General features: G+C 43.1%; 1 protein-coding gene across 1 annotated transcript; it reads right to left on the bottom strand.

The window, feature by feature from the left end:
• Positions 1-70: 70 nt before the first annotated feature.
• LOC127582050 (torsin-1A-like) lies at positions 71-19,117 on the bottom strand. Its single transcript, XM_052037011.1, has 5 exons — positions 18,936-19,117; positions 9,177-9,442; positions 7,705-7,880; positions 4,993-5,120; positions 71-2,876 (listed from the first exon to the last, which is right to left on the bottom strand). Exons 1-5 carry the CDS (start codon positions 19,084-19,086, stop codon positions 2,632-2,634), a joined length of 966 nt encoding a protein of 321 aa, XP_051892971.1. The 5' UTR covers positions 19,087-19,117; the 3' UTR covers positions 71-2,631.
• Between the last annotated feature and the right edge of the window lie 69 nt (positions 19,118-19,186).

Below are 19,186 nucleotides of genomic sequence, written 5' to 3'. Positions count from 1 at the left end.
CTTCAACTTGTAGAGTTAAAAATTGTACAAATTCTTGTACATGGTTCTGAATAAAAATAAAACAAACTTCCATTTGAATAATTTTATAAAAAATGTATTGCACACTGATAATTTAAAAATTACTTATAAATGTTGTAAACATGTTAATACTAGGTCAGAAGATGCTCAGCTTTTACTGCTTTCTGCTGTTAGCATAGGCCCATTCAAAATATAAAGAATTTGAAACATGAAAGTATTAAACAGAACTGTTTCAGAGATTACAAACATACAACATACCAGAGTGAATATACATTCAGATTTGATTTTTTACTATTTTATGGCACAGAAGTCGTCAATTTGCAAAAAAAGCAGACATCCAGGTTTGGATCTGAGTCATGAGCACCAATTCTGAATAATCACATTGAGATTATTACATAATTTACTGCACTCGTCACCAAATGCTTTCATCACTACTTTAAAGGAAAATTAATCTGACTGGTTTTGGTTGGGAAAGATTCTGCCTGCCATGTTGTGGCAAGAGAAAACATATCCACTCCATGAAGAAGCCAAGAGAGAAGTGGAAGGAGAATCCTCTTCAGCCAGAATTCAGGGGTGTGCACTATCATGTGCCATTGCCTAAGGTTAGGGTGCCCACACAAATATACTGAAGATCATTATTTCAACAAAATTGCAATTTTAAAATAAGCACCTTGAACTGCCAGTGTGAGCCGCACTCTTGGTGTGCCAATACTGGGTGGAAACATGTTTTTATTTCACATTTTACAATATAAAGTCCATCTGATTGAGAACTAATGGCTGGGAGTATGTGTTATGACCAATTTCAGTCAAAGCATCACAATGCCTTACAGAGCAGTCAGACACAAATACACAACTGGATCTTCCCGTTTTTACTGGTTGAGTGGAGAAAAAAACAACACGTGACAATTTGTTTTACAGTTTCTTGGAAAGGCAGCAAGTTCTGTGGGAGTGGTTCGCACGATGCTGCTCGATCTTCAAAAGGCCTCCCAAAACCACACTCTTCAATCCTTCCCTCTTCCAGTCTCTCCCATTATTCCTGCTCAGCTTTCAATCCCTTTTGTGAAGTGCCAGGGAAGCCCCGACCAGTCTCTACATCGTACCCCACACCCAGTCAAAGTAAGGAACTCTGCCCCCCTCAATCAGCAGTGTGAAACACATGAAAACACTTTCCAGATTACACCTCAGTGGTACAGATGGTTAGAAGCCACTGGGCAATTAAAGATCTGACATCCATTAGCAGACGTCAGATTTCCTCAATTTACAGGATAGAAATCCTTCATATTCGATCTCCACATCCACTTTCAGCATGGACACAGATGACTGACCACATAAAAGTAATTACACCTGCCCAAAATGCTCAAATTATTTCAACGCTCAGGTTATTAAATAGTCTCTGTGCAGCCTGCGGGTTTTTCTATGCTCAATGATCTGGCTGCCAGATTCTCAATTTTTAAGCAATGCTAAATCAAACCTCGTACCTTCCACCTTTCCTACCTGCCCTCCAGGAGAATACACTTCCCTTCTAGTGACTTGAGAAATGGATTCTGGAGCAGTGGGCTGAGTCACCGAGTCAGTGGGACTGTTCCTACCCTGGGACGCCCACAATCTTGTGGCAATGGCCAGAGATCACAGCCTCTGTCCATTGTGAGATTTGGGCAGTACAAGTCAGAGGGAACGGCTCTGCATCCAAGCATCTCCCAGCCTGTCCAAGTGCACCTACAACATCTCATGCCACCTTAATGTGGTACAATTCAACCACCATTTCTGAGGGAAAGGTTATCTGGTCAAGATGACATGCAAAACTAGCCTGCTGCTTGTCCAGATGTTGAATGGCCTGATGTTTGCTTTCAACTTTGTTTGTCGTGTTCTAGCTACCTTCTGGAGCAATAAATGATGTCTCCAAAACAGGACATCAATCTTAACGCTAGGAATAAATCAAATTACTTAAACCAGCTACAGTGAATAGATTCTCCCCCATACAGTCTCACTGATATACAAATAGACTCTTACACAAAGATTTAAACTAAATTCCTCAGGAAGCCCAGTTTGTTTCAGATTTACAGCAGATGCGCTTCTCTCTTTAACTGTTTATCTGGATGTGTATTCAGTCTGTCCTCCTGAAGAGCAGTGCCATTTTGCTTAATGCAGGCAATCAAGGCTCTAGATGACCTGACAGCCACGTCTGCCTGCCTAACTTCATCTTAAATGCATCTCATTTATTGGACAGCACATCAGAACATCCTGGGGACAGGGGTGAGTCCACCTTTCATCATCCATTCCCGAAAACCTGATTCAGGATACATTTCACGTAAATTGCACCCCAGATTTTTAATGACACAAGATATTCCAATTTTAATTTCTTATCCTGAATCAATTAAACAATTTGATATATTAAATAATTATTTTTTTAAAAAGTCCCGTAAATTAAATTATCTTCCTTTGAAACTAAGAAATTAAGTCCTTAAAACAGGACATTAATTCAAAAGTTAAACATAAATCAGCAAATTATTTAGTCTAGCAAGTGTTACCTGGTCTTCCCTTTTTAATTGGCCAGGAAACAAAGGCGCTCACTGAAATACAAATGGACTCCCACGAACCCTCAAACAACATTCCTTACAAGCTAAAGTCCAACTTGGCAGATACAGTCTTGCAGCCAGTTTTAGAAAATAATCTCTCATCCTCTGGGATAAAGTTCATAGAGTTCACCACTTCTGCGATTATTTCATTTCTGAGTTCTATTCCCCTGGAAGACATCTCACTCCTCACACATTCCTTGACATGTTTCTGTTTCAGGGGTAGAAATGGTACAAAATAATCGACAAGCTCTTCGTTTATTATGTCAGAGTTCCAGAACCCACCTGGAAACAAACACAGGTACATATTAAAGTAGCCAACAACAAGACTGAAAAGAAATCCATTACACCAATTACAGCGTCTATGAGTAAATCAGTCATGTTTCAAGCGTAAAATAGTAGAAAAGCTACAGGTTAAAGAAAAAGGTCGAAACCAAAGGCTTTGTACCTAAATACACACAGCACTTGAAACAAACCAATTGATCTGACAGTGCAAGTGACAATAAATATGATTCGAGAACCATGAGTGTAGCGGTCAGCGTAATGCTTTACAGCGCCAGCGACCCAGATTCAATTCCCGCCGCTGTCCGTAAGGAGTTTGTATGTTCTCCCTGTGTCTGCGTGGGTTTCCTCCGGGTGCTACGGTTTCCTCCCACATTCCAAAGATGTACAGGTTAGGAAGTTGTGGGCATGCTATGTTGGCGCCGGAAGCATAGCGACACTTGCGGGCTGCCCCCAGCACACTACGCAAAAGATGCATTTCACTGTGTGTTTTGATGTACATGTGACCAATAAAGATATCTAAATTGGGACATGGATACCAAAGTTTTCGTGACATTTAGGAAGGACAGGAAGCTAGGAAAACGTGAATGAATGGCTCAGTTAATAAATGATGGTCTTTGTGAATAGAAAAATCTGTGAGCAGGAAATCAGGTTGTAGAAGTATTTTTCCCATCACCATCCAAGTAAAAAGAAATATTCACTTGTGGAATGATGCACAGTAATGACATGCAAAGGAAGAAACGATGGGAGATTGTTAAAAAGGTACGGTGATAATCATGGGGGGATATTTACCTACATATACACCAGAGAAATCAGATCGACAAGTTCATAGAATATTTTCGGGCTAGTTTTTTCAGAAAACAACACATGCTGGTGCCAACCAGACAGCAGGCTATACAATACTGTATATACTATACTGTACTGGACCTAGACTCAACCTGGTATTGTGCAATGAAATAGGATTAGTTAACGACATCATCATGGAGATATGCCTAGATAGTAGCAATTGGAACATGATTGAATTTTACATTTGGTTTGAGGGAGAAAATAGGACAAATACTTGTATTTTATTAAACTTAAATTCAGACAGTTATGAGAGTGTGAAAGCAGAAATGACAAATTTGATTAAATATTTATATTAAAAAGGAAATCACAAAAAAAACAGCAACCGCTGGAAATCTAAAATAAAATGAGAAAATGCCGGAAAGATTCAGCAGATCAGGCAGCGACCGTGGAGAGAGAAACAGTTAATGTTTCTGGTCCAGGACCCTTCATCAGAACAGAGAAAGGGCAAAAACAAGTTGGTTTTCAGGAGCAGAGGTGGAGGAGGGTTGATCTTGTGGTTTACAACAAGGACCACTGCAAGTTTAAGAAACAGCATCTCAGCTTCCATCTGGGCACGTCACAGCCTTCCGGACTCAATAAGGAATTCTCCATCTTTAGGTAACTCATTCCTTTCTGTCAGTATCAGAACTGGCCATTTCTACCCTCATTATTTTGGATCAATTGTTCTATTTCTATGAGTATGGTCTGTCCTGATGGGCACGTCCCAAAATCTTGCCTTTTTAAACAAACATCACAGATTATAGCAGCAAACTCCGATTCTAATTGCAACATTAACTCATTTGGTCCCACCCATCAGAGATATTTCCTTTATTCTACCCATTTCTCCCCCACATTCTATCCCATGGACAACTTGCCTATTCCAGGTATCAGTCTGGTAAACATTCTGATAGGACAGGCTAGGCTTATATCTGCTGTAATTTAGAAGACGTCACTATATCTTGAGGGGTCTTCACAGGGTGGAGATAGAGAGAAAGTTTTACCTTGTGGGAGAACTAAGGCTCACTGTTTGAAAATAAAGGATCACACACTTAACACAGATGAAGCCAAATTTCTCTCCTCAATGGATCATTGATCTTTGGAACTCTCTTCCCCAAAGGAAGTTAATGAGTATGCAGGAGGAATAAAATGGGTTAGTGTGGGATTAGTGTAAATGTGTGCTTGAAGGCCAGCACAGGCAGTGGACCGAAGACCTGTATCCGTATGACCATGTGACTTTCTCAGAGTTAATGATAGAGCTCAAGGAGGTCAAATGCCCTTTTATGTAAAGACTTACTATTTTTGTTGTTGAAAACGGCTCTGGAGATGTTGGACTCCAAATCTTCCAACTGAATTTCTTCCCGGTCCTTGCGATTCTTCCAAAACTCCAGCGCCACCTGATTGATCTGCTCACCTCCTGCATTGCTGGTTACAAGACACAATCACACACAGTGAGGCGAGTGCACTCTCTCATCAGCTTTTCATGGCAAAGAAGTCAGCTTCATTAATCGGGGTGTTAAGGGATATGGGGAAAAGGCCAGATACGTGGCCCTCGGTCATAAATCACAATCTCATTGAACAGGTTCTCCGAGATATTTGGTAAATGAAGAGTGAATGAGCCCAAAAAGACAGAATGGAGGTGAAAGAGCGCTGAAGTACCCCATGACCCTGAGAAGTCTCCAATCCTCTGCAACCAGGTTCATGTTTCAAATGTAATATTTAAAATCATATTCAGTATCTGACCTGGCAATTTGCAAATGCATTCAGTTTATGAAGACAATATCTTGAATTATCATAGGAATACATCAACAATCATTAGTTTTTAATATTGGTTGTGTTTTATCTTGCATCCTATCTGTTCTTGATTGTCTATTTCCTCCCATCTTTCCACCACCAAGACAACAAACGGTAAGAATGGGGAAGTTCTCCTCAGATGCTTGGCCTGTACTCATCCTACAACCAACATCAGGAACGGCGCGGATTATCTGGACGTCATCACCCGGAGGGTGCTGTTCAATGCCATGTTTTCTGCGGTACAGTGGGTGAATAACAAGACTTCAAGATGTAAACCACTTTGACATGTCCCCGGGATGTGAGAGGTGCTACACACGGAAGTTATTTTTCACCAATTTATGGTTAACTCTCAGAAATGCCCTGCAAGCCACGAGTTGGGAAAAGCGTGGAATCTTCCTCCAGTTTGCCTTTCTCCCTTGTGGTGAAGGGATTGGGATGTGGTCAAGCAAGTCTGAGCTCTTGGTCTCACCACCAAGGAATTCCAAAGTACTGCAGCAATACATCAGCATATAAACACAAGAACATTAAGAACCTAAGAAACAGGAGCAGGAGGAGGCCATCAAGTCTGTCGAGCCTGCTCCGCCATTCAATAAATCATGGCTGATCTGGCTGTGGACTCAGATCGACCTACCTGCCTTTTCCCCATAACCCTTAATTCCCCCACTGTGCAAAAATCTATCTAACTGTGTCTTAAATATATTTAATGAGGTAGCCTCTACTGCCTCCCTGGGCAGAGAATACCACAGATTCACTGCTCTCTGGGAAAAGCAGTTTCTCCTCATCTCCGTCCTAAATCTATTCCCCCAAACCTTGAGGCTATGTCCCCTAGTTCTAGTCTCACCTACCAGTGGAGACAACTTTCCCGCCTCTATCTTATTTATTATAATTTTATATGTTTCTATAAGATCCCCTCTCATTCTTCTGAATTCCAGCAAGTATAGTCCCAGGCAACAATCTCTCCTCATAGGCTAACCCCCTCACCTCTGGAATCAACCTGGTGAACCTCCTCTGCACCGCCTCCAAAGTCAGTATATCTTTTCAAGTGAGGAGACCAGAACTGCACGCAGTACTCCGGGTGCAGCCTCACCAGTACCCTCTACAGTTGCAGCGTAACCTCCCTGCTCTTAATTCAATCCCTCCACAATGAAGGCCAACATTCCATTTGCCTTCTTGATAACCTGTTGCATCTGCAGGCCAACCTTTTGCGATTCATGCACCAGCACTCCTAAGTCCCTCTGCACAACAGCATGCTGCAGTCTTCCACCATTTAAATAATAATCTGATCTTCTATTTTACCTTCCAAAATGGATGACCTCACATTTACCAACATTGTACTCCATCTGCCAGACCCTCGCCCACTCACTTAACCTATCTATATCTCTCCGCATCCTCTGCACAATTTGCTTTTCCACTCAATTTAGTGTCATCAGCAAACGATACGCTACACTCAGTCCCCTCTTCCAAATGGTTAATGTATATCGCGAACAGTTGCAGGCCCAGCACCGCCCCCTGCGGCACCCTGCTCACCACTGATTGCCAACCAGAGAAACACCCATTTACCCCAACTCTCTGCCTTCTATTGGTTAACCAATCCCCTATCCATGCTTAATCGTTACCCTCGACTCCATGCAGCCTTTTCTTATGGATAAGTCTTTTATGCAGCACCTTGTCAAATTCCTTCTGGAAATCCAAGGATACAACATCCACCTGTTCCCCTCTATCCACTGTGCTCATTATATCCTCAAAGGACTCCAGTAAGTTTGTCAAACAGGACCTGCCCTTCCTGAATCCATGCTGCGTCTGCCTGGTGGAACCACTTCTATCCAGATGTCTTGCTATTTCTTCCTTAATGATAGCTTCAAGCATTTTCCCGACTACAGACATTAAGCTAACTGGCCTATAGTTACCCACCTTTTGCCTGCATCCGCTGCAGGGTTTACACATTATGCAGCAGCTGTTATAACGGATACCATGCACAGTTCTGCTAAATACCATAAAAAAGTAATGGAGAAGCACTGGTGAAGGTGCATAAAATGTTTATAGGAATTATTCCAGAGGAAATAAACACTAGGAAAAGATGGTGCTCTTTCTTTAGGAATGGGAAGGTTAAGGAACGACCAGATTGATCCCTTAAAGGTAATAAAAAGGTTAATTGCTTTCATCTGTGCCTTAGAATATTGTCAATATTAGGTTACTGTAAGCTCACATTACTAACCTTATAAAAATAAATATTGCCTTCCGATAATTTGTTCCATACAGAACATGTGAGTGTCCTAAGAAGGGTTTGATAGCGTCAATTAAACCAGGGTGCATTTTATCCATTTCATCAAATATAAACACTGATCTACTGCAGTCACTCAGGTTACCGCTGATCCAAGTTTTCAACCGCTCCTGAAAGGACAAGGAGTATAAAATGAAGCAAAGCATTTATTAACGACATTGCACCAGCCAATGAGCAAGAGCTGGGGCAGGGAACATGACTCACTGCAAACAGCTGAACATACAGTAAACTGGGTCAAGTTTCTCAGAAAACCAAGTCAGCTTAAAGAACAAAAAGGACAGAAACTACAGAAAATTCTCCCATTGAAGCAAAGTAAGGGAATGCAGTAAGTGAAGGATAGTTACATATAAAATATGCACATAAAATCAATCTCAGATACTTATTGCAGTATGGTCATTATTTGATTGACAGGGAGATTACCCAAACATCTCCACTCTGGAATGCTATACCATTGGCACTACATGCAGTCCATGTGGGACTGGACTTTCACAGTGATGTTGCACTTAGATTGCAACAGAAACAGTAATCAAGCAAATTTAAAGCTTGATTGTCAATTGATAATTACCAAACTCTACAGAGGGAAAGCATGAGCTGGTTGAAGTTGAAGGTAGATGCTGAAACATGTTGTTGCCCCTCATGCAGGAGTCTAGAACCAGGGGGCATTGTTTCAGAATAAGGGATGATCAGTTTGGCAGAGATGAGGAGGAAATTCTTCTATCAGGAACCCTTGGAATTCTCCAACCCAGGGAGCTGTTTCGGCAAAACCATTGACTGTATCCAAAGCAGTGATCGACTCCCCTTTGCTCCAGGCCCGACTGGCCACGATCACATTGAATGACAAAGGCAGCTTCGAGGTTTACACCTACCACTAGTTACAAAGTTCAGGGGAAGCCAAGCAAGGAATTAGCAAGAAAACACATCACCATTAACACCAATGTGTCTGGAGTATTTTTCAGCAATAGGAAACTGATTTTCCCTTTTCTGTAGCAAGACATGGAAATGACATTTCTAGGTTGTTTCCAGCCACTCCTGAAATTCAACTTAGTGTCGATGAGCTTTGTTCACCAACACAATCGCGCTCAGGATGATGTTATTCGTTGTGCAATGCTTCTTTTGAAGCACTGCGGGGGAGGTTAGATCACGTTGTCCTGAGCCTCCAAGACAACAGGGCCTTAAGCAGCACAGTGCAGGACTGGGACAGCAGCCAGACAAATTAATTACTTGGACCCATACAACACAATTTTCACTTCTCACTGGTACAGAGTCTACTGCAGCATGAGAGTAGGAAATACAGAGGGACACTGCCAATATCACACCAAAGATTACCATCCCAAGAATCTGACTACTTTGGCTGTAATGACCGGTAATAAATGTATTACAATCCTTGCATGCAAGAAATGCCTTACCTTGTACGTATGGACCTGGCTGGCATGAGGAAAGTGTAAGGTGGGTACAAACTGGTGCACGTAAGAACTTTTCATTCCTTCCCGGTACAAATTCCTCATCAACAATGAGGTGACGTAGCTTTTCCCAGTCCCCGACCAGCCATGGAACGATAACACAAGTGGCTTCACTGGTGCATGGTTTTCTGTAAACTGTCTAATGGCACTGACAATCACCTCTCTGGCTAAATGCTGCCCATATACATGACGATACAGATCAAGTTCCAGATCTAGGAGGGAAGAAGGGTTCACAAAGGATGTTAAATCGTGAGGCCATTTTTTTTTAATATATTTTGCTAATCCATGTCACTATTAACAATTTATTTACTCAAAGAAAACACATCTGGTGAAAAATTAACAGTGAATTTGGATTGTGTACATCTGGCACAGCCATGGATGGAGTTACAGGATCCCAAACCTCCAAACACGAGCCATACAGTAAAGAACCAGGCCCTGTGTCCCACCACGTCCACACTGACCATCGAGCACCCACTTACACTTAAGCCCCCACTAAATCCATTTTACTTTCCCTACGTTCCAGTCAACTTCCCCAATTCTACCACTTACCTACACACTAGAGGCAATTTACAGTAGCCAATTAATCTACTGAGCAGCACGTCTTTGGGACGTGGGAGGAAACCCGAGCACCTAGAAGAAACCCATACAGTCACAGGGAGAATGTGCAAACTCCATACAAATAGCACCGGAGGTCAGAAATGAACCTGAGTCACTGAAGGTCTGAGACAGTGGTTATGCTACTGTACTACATTCCATTGTTACTCTCCATTATTTTGTCCATAAAAAAAAGCTACTTTTCCTCATTTTTACATTCATGAAGATGCGTTGTGGTGTATTAGAATGAGTGCATTTCACAAGAAACTGTATTTATACCATTTCATCATTATCCTAATAAACCTCAGAGGTTGAAGAATTTACAGACACAAAGATTATTTTGAACAAAACAAAATTTCCATCTGGCTCAGGCAGCTTATCTAGTGAGTAGTTGCAGAGTCCAGGTTTAATTCAGATCTATGCTGAAGAATTTTGTTATAATCAGTTTCAATGCCCTTGGGATTGGGGACAAGGTTTATTGTTTCTAATCACTGTGCAGTATACTGTGCTGGAAGTGTACTGTGTAAAGGTCAGCTGGGAGCACACTGCCTAGATTCTATACTTCTACAGTAGAATAACATGTAACGAAGGAAATGGTTTGGCCAAGTTGTGCAGACATCAAAGAACACACATTAACTACAAGGCTTCTAAACTCCCCTTTGCTTGAAAACACCACATGAACACGTCAGAGGACTTTCTGACCCCATGTCTGGAAAATGAGAGTGAAATGTTCTAATGTTCTGAAGGGAGAAGAGCCATAGCTCCCACCGAGTCTGGCCTGCACACAACTCCACTCCCACTCCTTGTGACCAGATTTGAATTGCCACCAAGTAGATCTTGCAAACACATTAGTTGTAAGTAATTGCTGCTATTGACAAATATGAGGAACAAACTGGATTAACATCAGTGAATCAACGTTGCATCAAGTTTCAACAAGGCAAGGCTTATGAAATTTCTGCCCTGTTGTTCTCTCTGCACTGATATTTTGGACTGGATCCCAGTTTGGGAGAGTGGTCATGCAGTCCAATCTACAGGATGCTGTTTTCTGATCAGCACCCCTGTTGTCTCCCTGGTCCCCCTGAGAGGCAAGGGTGCACTGATCTATTGTCAGCTTGGCCCTGGACAGCTCAAAATTGATTTTGGATCCCACAAACCCCTGTGGATTCAGCACAAATAATACTGCCCCCACCCGACACCCCCAATATGGCTGACGAATCAGTCTACTTCACGTTGGTCATCATTTGGAGAAAGCAGGAGAAGCAAGGGTAAAGAATGCCCACCACAAAGAACAGCTCGTGATACCACCACTGAGATAGCCAAGTCCAGAAGGACTGGCCTTGCACCAGGTAGTGAATGAATCAACGCAAGGAAGGAGCCAGCCAAGAATAGTGCAACAACCAAAGAAACAATAGGAGGCAGGAACTCCCTGAATATCTTCTATCATGGCCAAGAATCCATGGTTTTCAGACAAACATGCTAAATATCTTGACCTCCTTCTCAGTTTCCCCAGCTAGCCAGATCAGAATGCCCACCCTATTAATTTTGCACGCCAGGCATTAAGTAGACACAGCGCAGACTGCAAGCCCTGACAACATCTCGCCTGGGACCTACACAACAGTTACTCATTCTCCAGGCTGAGCTGTTCTAGTGAAGCTATGACATTAGCAACAAAAGGACAATGTGATAAGGTGCCTAGGAACGCCTTATGAACAAATAAGTAATAAATTTAGCCCAGCAAATTACCATTCCATTTGTGTTCTCTCAATCATCAGTAAAAGTGAGTAACAGCCACTCACCAATCTCCCTGACAGCCTCTGGAATTTACCCTGGCTCAGATTCAGAAACGACTCAGCAAGAGCTGAATTCTAGAATAGGGAAATAGCTGTTCTCAAGATCAAAATATTTGACGAGTATAGTACCAAGGATACGTATCATTCCCAAGGTCAATAAGAGACAAAGGACAAAGTTGCCGAAAGCTGAAGTGACGTCAGAGGTAAATCTTGTGGTTGCCAGACTGCCAATCATTGGAGCTCCAATTCATCGCTACAAGATTTCTTCAAAGCAGTGCTCTAAGCCAGTTCATTAATCAATGCAAAGTTGTTTTAAGGTAATGAAATTTTGTACTACATAAGTACTGGCTGGTAAACAACCCAAGCTTTACTGCTAACTATTCCTGACCTTAAACAGCACCAGAATGACTGAACTTCTCACCATTAATGTATTGATGTTAGGCATTGACCAGCAGTTTAATTGGATCTACAGTGTTAACCTTAAAATGAAATCACCAACTACTGCTCAAGCCAGGAATTTGATGGAATACCAACAAGAGCACTCAGAACTCCAGACAGTATTCAGAACAAAGCACTCAGCGTGACTGGTACCCCTTCCACTTATTATCTAATCCTCTACCACTGCCACTCCATGGTTGTATGTTATCAACTGAATCAAGGAGATTTGAAATCAGTTGACCATGGTTACTGCTACAGCATGTTCCTCTGATAGATTTCAATTCCAACAAGGTTCAACAATATCATGTTACATATTTCAGGACTGTGGATAGTGTATAACAGCTACCATAAATATCGGAATACAATTACATAAGGTGGACAAATGATCCACAACATGCGGAGTCAGGTGGTTAACATGCAGTAGGGCAGCTCAATGTTGGCAGCTGACAGAATCTTGGTCATGCTTTCAGACCAGTGAAAGTGTGAGCATAGGCTCACCTGAGATTCATCTTGAGTAGCTCTAAATTGACTTACTACCCAATTCCCTTCTTCCCTTAGCTTCTGGTCTGTATACCTGCTTTTGTGGTCAATTTCACAGCCTGGAAAGACTAATCAATCTCAGATTTAGACAAACTAATTCACCCATCCAATTGCAAGAGGATGGGTTGCCCATGGATGTCTCGCAGCCCAGGGTCCTGACCCAGGACATCCATCTTGCTCTTAGGTATCCAGCTAATTTCTGAATGCAGTTAATTAAACAAAAGGGGTTAATGACACCAACTCCACCTTTTAATAAGCTGAACTTTACTACACCGAGGCCCCTGACCTTGCTCCAGTAATAACTCCTCTAAAGAATTTCAAACAGTTTTCTGGGCTATGCTGACATTGCTAGAAATAGTTGTTGAGCACAAACAAGTTGTGACCTAGTGTGGAAACTTATAAAGGGAAGCGTCCTTCTCACAGACATGAACTCATACCAGGCCTCTACTATCTATGCAAGTTTAATTGATTATAAACATTCACTTTTTATTTGTTTTAATACTATTTCTTCCAGTCCTCTGACATCTACTATTGAAAAGTTCAATAACATCGTCACGTGCGAGTTCTTCAAAACACAGACCATCCTGGCATGGATATACTAATGCCGTTCCTTAATTCATTATCAAATACCATTGTGGAGGCACCAGTTTAAAGTTATTTTGTATAATTGCAGTTTAGGGAAAGTGGCAGATTTGAGACCTCTTTATGGGGTGTTGGCTTTCATAAGTCGAGGGATCGAGTTTAAGAGCCGCGAGGTAATGATGCAGCTCTATAAAACTCTGGTTAGACCACACTTGGAGTAGTGTCCAGTTCTGGTCGCCTCATTATAGGAAGGATGTGGAAGCGTTGGAAAGGGTGCAGAGGAGATTTACCAGGATGCTGCCTGGTTTAGAGAGTATGCATTATGAGGAGAGACTAAGGGAGCTAGGGCTTTACTCTTTGGAGAGAAGGAGGATGAGAGGAGACATGAAAGAAGTATACAAAATATTAAGAGGAATAGATAGAGTGGACAGACAGCGCCTCTTTCCCAGGGCATCAATACTCAATACAAGAGGACATGGCTTTAAAGTAATGGGTGGGAAGTTCAAGGGAGATCTCAGAGGAAAGTTTTTTACCCAGAGAGTGGTTGGGGCATGGAATGTGCTGCCTGGGGCGGTGGTGGAGGCAGGTACATTGGTCAAATTCAAGAGATTACTAGATAAGCATATGGAGGAATTTAAAATAGAGGGATATGTGGGAGGAAGGGGTTAGATAGTCTTAGGCGAGGTTTAAAGGTCAGCACAACATTCTGGGCTGTACCGTTCTATGTTCTACGTTTTACCAAAATGCCACTGAGAGGTAATTAAAGACAAAGCACTGGAAGAACTCTGCAGGTCAAGCAGCATTTGTGGAGGCAAAAGGTATAGGTCAACGTTTCAGGACGAGACCCTGCATCAGGCTGTCTTCAGAGGTAACCAAAGAATGACAATGGGTTTCAGTAGCAGGGCTTCAAGTCTGGCTGAAATGGGTCAAAATTGTTAAGGAGAAAATGTATATACAGAATTTAGAATAGATGAGATAATTCAGCTTGGGGTTCAATGTCTGAAATAAAATCTAATAAATCTGGTCCCTGCATAGAAACTATCAAAGCATCCTTGGAAAATAAATTTGCATGCAAATACTTACAATTATTATTTATTTAAGCATTGCAAACAAGGCCAGCATTCATCGCCCATCCCTACTGATCTTCAGAAGATGGTGGTGGATTTAATCTTTGAACCATTCCAGTTCTGGTGGCAAAACTACTTTCAAAATGCTCTTAGGAAGGGAGTTGTAGGAATTTCCTGCAGGTTATTGAAGGAGCAGCCAATATTCCCAAAAGTCACGATGGTGTGTGACGTGGGTGACAGTCCCATGCACCAGCTATTCTTGGTGTTAGTACAGCACCAGACAGGCCATTCGGCCCACAATGTTGTGCCGACCTTGATGCTGATTTATACTAAATGTCCTCCTCCTGTGTATCATCCATATCTCTCCATGTGTCTACCTAAAAGCCTCTTAAGCTCCACCAAACTGTCTGATTCCACTACTATCCCTGGTAACCCATTCCAGGCACCCACCACTCTCTGCTTGAATAACTTGCCCCTCACGTCACCTTTAAAGTCCCCAACTTCCCGCCTCTAACCTTAAAAGCATGTCCTCTGGTGTTTGACATTTCTACCTTGGGGAACAGATTCTGACTGTCTACCCTAGCTATGCCGCTCATCATTTTAAAAACCTCTATCAGGTCTCCCCTCAGCCTCTGACGCTGTGAAGAACAACCCAAGTTTGTTCAACCTGTTCTTATAGCTCATACCCCCTAATCCAGGCAGCATCCTGGTAAACCACTTCTGCACCTTTTCCACAGTCTCCACATCCTTCCTATACTGGGGCGACCAGAACTGCACACAATATTCCAAGTGTGGTCTGACTAATCTTTTATACAGCTGCAGCATGACTTCCTTACTCTAATACTCAACACCCCTCCCAATGAAGGCAAGCATGCCATATGCCTTCTTTAACACCTTATCCACTTGTATGGCCACTTTCAGTGAATATGGACCAGGACCCCAAGATATCTCAATGCTACTAAGGGGCCTGCCATTAACTGTATACTTTCTCCTTTCATTTGACCTCCCAAAGTGCTATACCTCACACTTGCCCGGATTAAACTCCACCTGTCACTCCTCTGCCCATATCTGTAACTGATCTATATCCCGCTGTATTCTTTTATAGCCCTTTACACCATCCACAACTTCACCAGCCTTGGTGTCATCTGCAAACTTGCTAATCCACCCATCTACATTTTCATCCAAATCATTGATACATATATATAATGAACAACAGGGGTCCCAGCACCAATCCTTGCTGAACACCACTGGTCACAGACCTCCAGCCTCCCACCCCTACTCCCTGTCTTCTATGGGCAAGCCAGTTCCGAATCCAAACTTGCAATTTACCCTGGATCCCATGCATCTTTATCTTCTGAATCAATCTACCATGAGGGACCTTGTCAAATGCCTTGGTAAAGTCCATGTAGATAACACCCAATGCCTTACCCTCATCAAGCACCTTTGTCACCTCCTTAAGATCCTCAATCAAGTTTGTAAGACATGACCTGCCCCACACAAAGCCATGCTGACTGTCCCTAAGCAGGCCATGCCTTTCCAAATGTGCATCAATCCTATCCCTCAGTATCCTCTCCAATATCTTCCCTAACACTGACGTGAGGCTCACTGGCCCATAATTACCTGGATTATCCCTATTTCCCTTCTTGAACAAAGGCACAACATTTGCTACTCTCCAGTCCTCCGGGACCTCGCCTGTTGCTAGTGAGGACACAAAGATCCTGGTCAAAGCCCCAGCAATCTCTTCACTTGTGTCTTTCAATATTCTGGGATATATGCCATCAAGCCCTGGGGATTTATCCACCTTAATACTTTTTCAGAAAACCCAGCACTACCTCCTCCTTAATCTCAAAATGTCCCAGCACATTAGCATGCCCCACTCTGTTTTCACTGTCCAATTTCTTGTCCTTGGTAAATACCGATGCAAAGTATTCATTTAGTACCTTAGCCACTTGCTCTGATTCCAAGCATAAATTCTCTCCTTTATCCCTCAATGGACCTACCCTCTCGTTAATTATCCTCTTTTTCTTAATACAAGTATAACATGCCTTGGGATTATCCTTGACCTTGCCTGCCAAGGACATTTCATGGCCTTCCTAATCGCCTGCTTGAGCACTTCCCTGCTATTTCACAAGGGCCAAGTCTGGTTTTTAGCTTCCTGAACCTTATGTATGCTTCCTTTTTCTTCCTGATTAAGTTTAGAACCCCTCAGGTCACCCAAGGTTCCCTTAGTTTACCATCCTTGTCCTTACCACAAGCCAATCCTGAACTCTGATTAGCTGTTCCTTAAACAACTTCCACATGTCAGATGTGGACTCTTCAGGCAGCAGCTGCTCCCAATCACTGCCCCTTGGCTCCTGTCTTATCCTGCCGTAGTTTGCCCTCCCCCAGTTTAGTACCTTCCCACAAGATCCAATTTTATTTTTACTCATAACTATCTTAAAACATACTGAGTTGTGGTCACTATTCCCAGAATGTTCACCCACTATCAGGTCTGTCACCTGGACTGGCTCATTTCCCAAAACTAGGTCCAGTATGTGTTCTCCTCCAGTTGGACTCTCCACAGACTGTTTCAAGAACCCCTCTTGGATGCACTGAAGAAATCCCACCCCATCTCAGCTTCTTGTATTAAGGAAGTTCCAATAAATACTAGGGAAGTTAAAGTCCCCCACTATGACCAACCTGTTGTTTCTGCACCTTTCCATAATCTGTCTACATACTGTTCCTCCACCTCTCAGTGGCTGTTGGGAGGCCCATGGTATAATCCCATCAGCGTAATTGCCTATCCTATTTCTGAGCTCTACCCAAATTGCCCCTGTGGATGAACCCTCCAGTATGTCCTCTCTCAGTACTGCTGTGACATTGTCCCTTACCAGTAGTGCAGCCCCTCCACCTCTTTTGTCCCCCCTCTAAAACAGCTAAACCCAGGAACGTTGAGCAGCCAGTCTTGTCCCTCACACATCCAGGTGCCTGTAACGGCAACAACATCATAATTCCATGTACTGATCTGAGCTCTAAGTTCATTCTCCTTATCCATAGTACTCCTAGCATTGAAATAAACAACTTTAGCCCATCAGTCCCACCATGTCTATTAACCTGTCCCTTCCTGTCAATCTTACTTGTCATACCAGTTTTCTTGCCCTCAACCCTACCACCTGTTGCCCTGCTGCTGTGGCCATCCCCCCGCCACTCTAGTTTAAACCCACCTGAGTAGCACTAGCAAACCTCCCGGCGAGGATATTGGTCCCCCTCCAGTTCCAATGCAAACCATCTTGTTCGTACAGGTTCCTACCTGCCCTGGAAGAGAGCCCAATGATCCATAAATCTGAGGCCCTCCTTCCTGCACCAGCTCCTTAGCCATGTATTGAACTGTACTATGTGTCTATTTCTCAACTCACTAACTCATGGCATGGGCGGTAATCCTGAGATTACAACCCTGGAAGTCCTGCTTTTTAACTTTCTACCTAGTTCCCTAAAATCATTTTGCAGGACCTCATCCCTATTCCTGCCTATGTCTTTGGTATCTATACGGACCACGACCTCTGGCCGCTCACCCTCCCCTCTCAGGATGTCCTACACCTGCTGTGAGACACACTTGACCCTGGCACCAGGAAGGCAACACACCATCCTGGAGTCTTGAATGTGGCCACAGAAACACTTATATGCGCCCCTTACTATTGAGTCCCCCACCACTATCACTCTGCCTGACTTCACCCTTGCCTTCTTTGCCTCAGAGCCGACACAGTGTCACTGACCCGGCTTCTGGTGCTGGCCTCTGAAAGGTCATCCCTCCCAACAGTATCCAAAGGGGTATACCTGTTAGTGAGGGGAATGGCCACAAGGGAACCCTGTTCTGTCTGCCTACTCCACTTACTTCTCCTGGTGGTCACCCATCTATCTGTAGCCTGCATCTGAGATGTGACCATCTCACTAAAACTCTCATCAATGATGTTCTCAGATTCCCAGATGATCCTGAGTACAACCAACTCCAGGTCCAGTTCCTTCACCTGGTCTGTCAGGAGCTGCAAGTGGGTGCATCAGGGAGACCGTGAGGTTCCCTGACTTCCCACATCTTGCAGGAGGAGCATTCCACAGCCCTGACCACACTGTCAAAGGTAGAAGTGACAGATTTGTGAGGCGTTCTGAGAAGTTTAGTGAATTGCCGCAGTGCATCTTGTAGACGGTACGCAGGACAGCCTTGGTGTTAATAACGGAGTCTGAGGTGATGGATGGAGTGTTATGGTCCAAACATTGTTGAGCTCCTTGAACACTGTTAGTGCAATACCCATCCAGGTAAATGGAGCCTATTTCATCACATTCCTAACTTTTCCTTGAAGATGGTGGAAAACCTCTAGGGAATCAAGAGACAAGTCACTCACCTATGAATAATCAGCCTTTAAACTGTTCTTACGGTCATATTATTTATATATCAGATTTAAGTTTCTGCCAAACTAAGCCCCCCAAAGAATGGTTTTCTTGAGAGTGGCATAAGTACTTATTTTCACTAAAGAGAAGATTAAACTGCTTCATCACATTTTGTAAAAATACGTCTCTAAAAATCATTACATTTTCACATAAATAAAATGTAATAACTGAAGGACCAAAGTATTTACGTTCCAGATGTCCCTCCAGCAGCTGTCAGTGGCTGACGGTGTCCCTCTCGGTCACAAGCCCTTGGAACTTAAAAGGTTACTTACTGTCCAGCTGAGCCTGGAAGGCGCAGGCGCAGGAGTCCGACAGCTGACAGTACATGGATCGGAAGGGAAAGGTGATCTCCCAGCAGAGGAAACCGGGAACAAAAGGGAAGCAAAAGCCCCAGAGACCCAGCGCCCATTTCCCCAACTCCATCGCCCTGCAAGTTGACTTCGCGCCGCCCAATACGCATGCGCAACCGCGGGCTGTCGCTTTCTACGACGTCATAATCGTAATGTAGCAAAATGACAAGAAT

The sequence above is a fragment of the Pristis pectinata genome, chromosome 23 (assembly GCF_009764475.1).
Source record: "Pristis pectinata isolate sPriPec2 chromosome 23, sPriPec2.1.pri, whole genome shotgun sequence".
Taxonomy (NCBI): Eukaryota; Metazoa; Chordata; class Chondrichthyes; order Rhinopristiformes; family Pristidae; genus Pristis; species Pristis pectinata.
This window is presented reverse-complemented; position numbering and strand designations above follow the sequence as displayed.